At 32.0% G+C, this 4,388-nt stretch overlaps 2 protein-coding genes across 2 annotated transcripts; both read right to left on the bottom strand.

The window, feature by feature from the left end:
* Window positions 1–125: 125 nt before the first annotated feature.
* LOC116347495 lies at window positions 126–2,298 on the bottom strand. The gene is made up of 2 exons (XM_031778092.1): window positions 582–2,298; window positions 126–515 (listed from the first exon to the last, which is right to left on the bottom strand). Exons 1-2 carry the CDS (start codon window positions 2,143–2,145, stop codon window positions 157–159), a joined length of 1,923 nt encoding a protein of 640 aa, XP_031633952.1. The 5' UTR covers window positions 2,146–2,298; the 3' UTR covers window positions 126–156.
* Window positions 2,299–3,018: 720 nt separating this feature from the next.
* Window positions 3,019–4,335, bottom strand: LOC116347496 (dynamin-like). The gene is made up of 8 exons (XM_031778093.1): window positions 4,299–4,335; window positions 4,156–4,224; window positions 3,988–4,027; window positions 3,836–3,905; window positions 3,542–3,751; window positions 3,370–3,463; window positions 3,215–3,295; window positions 3,019–3,125 (listed from the first exon to the last, which is right to left on the bottom strand). Exons 2-7 carry the CDS (start codon window positions 4,220–4,222, stop codon window positions 3,243–3,245), a joined length of 534 nt encoding a protein of 177 aa, XP_031633953.1. The 5' UTR covers window positions 4,223–4,224; window positions 4,299–4,335; the 3' UTR covers window positions 3,019–3,125; window positions 3,215–3,242.
* Window positions 4,336–4,388: the final 53 nt, after the last annotated feature.

A 4,388-nucleotide genomic window follows, 5' to 3' on the forward strand; every position in this document is an offset into this window, starting at 1 on the left:
TTTTTTTTTTTTCTTCATATTAATAAAGTGTACTTTTTATTCATATTTCATAATACTGATAAAAAATGTATTTTATAAAAATAGTTTTGCGTAAAAAACAAAATTTGTAAATTATTTTCATTTGGAGAAAAAAGAATGAAAGTTTCGCCTTTGTTATTATTTTGAATATGTAAAAAGTAAGCTTTCTAATAACATACATCCACAAATAATACAGCTCCGATAACAGTTGAGAGCGTTTTCCACTTCCGATGATAGAGATTGTCCGTATTTATCCAGGAATGCAATACATCGTTGCTTCATAGCCAAACGTTTTTCATCGATGAGTTTGTAATCAGTGTCTTGATTTCGATAAATGTACTGATAGTCTTGGTCTCGGGACTGCATCAATGTTTCTCGATTTGATAACTTTTTCGGTTTACATTTGTCACATTTGCATTCAAATTCAAATTTCCTTTTGATATATTCTTGTCGATTTTCCACGAAATCCATTACATATTGGACAAACACTTGGTCACCTTTTGATGAATGAAAACATTTTGTTATTTATTGTTTTTTATTTTGTTCGGTCAATTTTTACTCACCTTTTTTAATTGGTCGTTGAGTGATGCCAACTATACGATCCTTCAATCCAAGAATGAGTAAGTGTGGTACGCATTGATGATTGAATAATGAAAAAACGACACCGACATTTGATATATCTTGGCAAGCATTTTGTACATCATTTATTGCATTTTTACTTAAAAGTAGTTGATGATAAGCAACCAAATGCATAAGAAATCGTGCCTTTCTTATTGAATTAAACAACTTCTTCATAGAGGGAAAATTCAATATAATATGATATATGTGTCGAGAGTTCAAATAATCACTATTATTGTCTTTTGAGGGTCCTTTCAAATTGAGGTTCAAAAATAAATGATATTGTGACTTTGGATCATTCGCCTTGGTGGGTATGTCAGTATCTTTTACGGCTCCTTCGACAAATTTCATTAGTTCATCAACATTGCTGAACGTGTCGATTCCAGTCAAAAGAGAACGAATAACGAATTGCTTAAAGCCAGGCGGAGATACCACGCCACATTCCATTGCATGAAAACCTCCTCTTTTCATGCATTTTTCATTACAAAACATTGCATCGACGCAACCATTACAAGCAATAAAATTTTGCACAGTATCTTGGCATACTGTACAACCTTTAAATTTTCCTTCGCCTGTGGCGGATGCAAAACACTCCTCAACCAAAATCGTTTTACCAACGGGAACGTTAGACCTTGCAACAATGTATCTGCCGAATTCGTCGTTTTTTTTAATTTCCAAGACATTTGCCATTCCTGGAAAGTTTTCATCAACCTCGTAGCTTAGCTCCGGAATCTCGATCTCAAAGTCGTTTTTAGCTTCATCGTTATTCATTAATCTTAAGCTTTCGACTTTACGTTTTTCAAGTTTTGACAACCATTTATTTGATTTAATCGCAAACTCAATGTCAACGAGGCATTTTTGGAATAATTTTAAATGAAAGAGGCACGCCGAACGATTTCCATATGCTGTACTTATGTTTTCGGTGTCAATTTCGGCATAACGAAGACTTTCGTTGTATTTTGCCAACGCACCCAACCAATCCTTTTTTGAAAACAATGAATTTCCTGCGATTCGTAATTCGGAAGAAATTTGATTATTTTTTTGAGTTTCCAATACATTTTCGTCAGCTTCATAAAATAGTTGAGGAATTTCCACTTCTGCTGGAGTTTGATCGGATTTCATCAACTCAAAACATTCATCTTTTCTCTTTTGAAGTTTTGACACACGTGTGTTTGCTTTGATCGCCAGCTCAATGTCGACAAGACAGTTTTCGTACATTTTCATCCAAAGAAAGCACGATGATCGATTTCCATAAGCCAAGCTTACGTTTTCGGAATTAACTTCAGCATACCGAAGACTTTCGTTGTACTTTTCCATTGCATTTAGCCAATCGTTGCTGTTGAACAATGTATTTCCTTCGGTTCGTAGTTTTGTTGATATTTTATTGCATTTTTTTGGTTGCATTGGTATTTGCATTGTATCGAATCCATCGCCGAATAAATCAACATAATTAGCATCGACTTCATTTGATTCCTTTTTCCACAAATCCGCAATAAATGCATTGAACATAATTAATGTTTTTATATTTGCGATTCCAATATTGATAGATTAAAATAACACACACTTTTTATTTATTTTACTTCAAATGTTGAACAGAAACAAAAATTATAAAATTTAATACAAATGTTGGTTAATAGTTATCAAATTACAACTTGTTGCATTTCGTCCCTACGTATTTATGTTTGTTTGGTTTTAAGATTTGACAGGTCTACAAGTGCACAATGCGTGACCAACCATTGTTCTCTACAATCCAAACTCTACACTCTACAAAGCAAATTCGGTTTTTTCAAATCAATTTCGACTCTTCGAGATTATGGATGAATTTTTTTGAAAAAATCAATAATTCAAGACGAAACTTGAAATCGTTTAAAATATTTCCAACTGGTATCTATCAGATTGCTGACACATAAATAAAATATTGCTCTCGTTGAAATGTTAAATCAATTAATATTTGATATACTATTTTGTGATGAATAGATCAATTAATTCACTCCTTAAAAAACCTCTCAACTTCATATGCCTAATAAAACAACTTGATTTGGGCAAAGGTCGATATAATTTCACACGATTAGACATATTGCTTGTTGTGAACACTATTGACGTAGACTATGTTTCAACAATCAAGTGGCAATTGGTAAATGTAATATGTAAATTTAATTCATTTATATGGTTGTTTTGGGAAATATGACAGAATGGTAAAATTCGTACGGAAATTGCTAACATTAATAATAAACGTACGTAAAGAATGTTAGCAAATGAAGAAAAATGTTATAGTTGATAGTGTACTTAACTTTTTTTTAAATAATTTTTCATATAACCAGTTACAAAGGAAGAGTTTTATTTTTAAAAAAATTTCATATCTGCAAAATTGAATTTAATTATGTGGAAAAATATGGAATGTTGGTCAGTTTGCTTAATTGATATTTTAAAAACATTTTTCCAATGTCACGACAAAAATTTGCGACTCTCTAATATGTGGTTACCTCCAACTGAAAAAATATTCGACGAAAGAAGGAAAAAAAATCATATTTTAATATTCTTGTTTACTGTTAAATGAATGCAAGTGAATAAGATTTACCTTCATCATTCGTATTGAAGTCATTGTTTCAGAATCCATTATCAGTTATGGTGCCATTGCCTGTTTCCATTGACACATCTCCTGTTCGGTTTAAAAATAAAATTTAGTTTAGATTTGGAAATTGAATAAAGATGATTGTAAACGTAAAAACTTACGAATGATTTCGAGCGCTTCTTTGCATGCTTCGTACGTTTTTTCTTTTTCTTTATGTTTCTCAGCCTCAACTGAACTTAATGCGAATAGTTTTGTCTATAAAAAACACATGCAAGTATAAGTCATTACTAATTATAGCCTTAAACTGTCCCATGAAAGAAAAATAATTCTTACATTGACATCAGTCGGGAGAGCAAGAAGCTCTATTAGCAACGTGTTGTTGATGTACTCTTGAAGCTCCTTAATGACATACAAAGTAGTTGCTTTTGGAACCATATCACGAGTAGTCTTCTTAACGATGCGCATGTATGAATCAATTTTTTCGTAAATAACTTCAACTTCTCCATTAAGCGTTGGATCCACTTGTTCTCGTTCTTCTTTTTTCTTCATTGGAAAAAAAAAAAAAAAAGATTATTAAGCAAATGATAATAAGCAAATTTAAAAAACCGAATCGCCGTAAAATCTTACATTTGTTTCACTATTAACGAATTGATTGTCCTCAGGTTGTGAGTCATGACCTTCTTCTGAACTCGTTGACCTGAAATGACATTGTAATGAGAAAAATGGTTCCAAATTATATTCCTTGTGAATTTGTTACCAAATTCAAGTGAAATGCTTACTTATTATCGTCACTTTTGACTTCGACAGTATTTTCAACGCCTAAAAGGATGTAAGTAAATAGCATTTAATAGAAAAAAGTTAAGCTTTAAAGTGGCACAGCGGGACCGGCCGTTTCAAGCACTGTTCTGGCAGCCGGCTTTTTTTTACTCTACTCTCTAAATATTCACCTTCAAAGGAGTTTCCAATTTCATTATCCTGTTGAATTTTATTAACGGTCTGGCTAGTAGGCAGCATTTCTAAAAAAAATTAGTAAAAAATCAATCACGCTAAGCATTAGGAGAAACATTTAATAAAAATGTGATGTCTATACCCGAGATAGACTGATTGGCCACGCTATTTCATTGAAAAAGAAAACACAGTGTGGAATTAATAAATAAAAATTAATTAGTTTTTAACCAAG

This window comes from Contarinia nasturtii, unplaced genomic scaffold (genome assembly GCF_009176525.2).
Source record: "Contarinia nasturtii isolate CC-2019 unplaced genomic scaffold, AAFC_CNas_1.1 Cnas_scaffold_1932, whole genome shotgun sequence".
Classification (NCBI taxonomy): Eukaryota; Metazoa; Arthropoda; class Insecta; order Diptera; family Cecidomyiidae; genus Contarinia; species Contarinia nasturtii.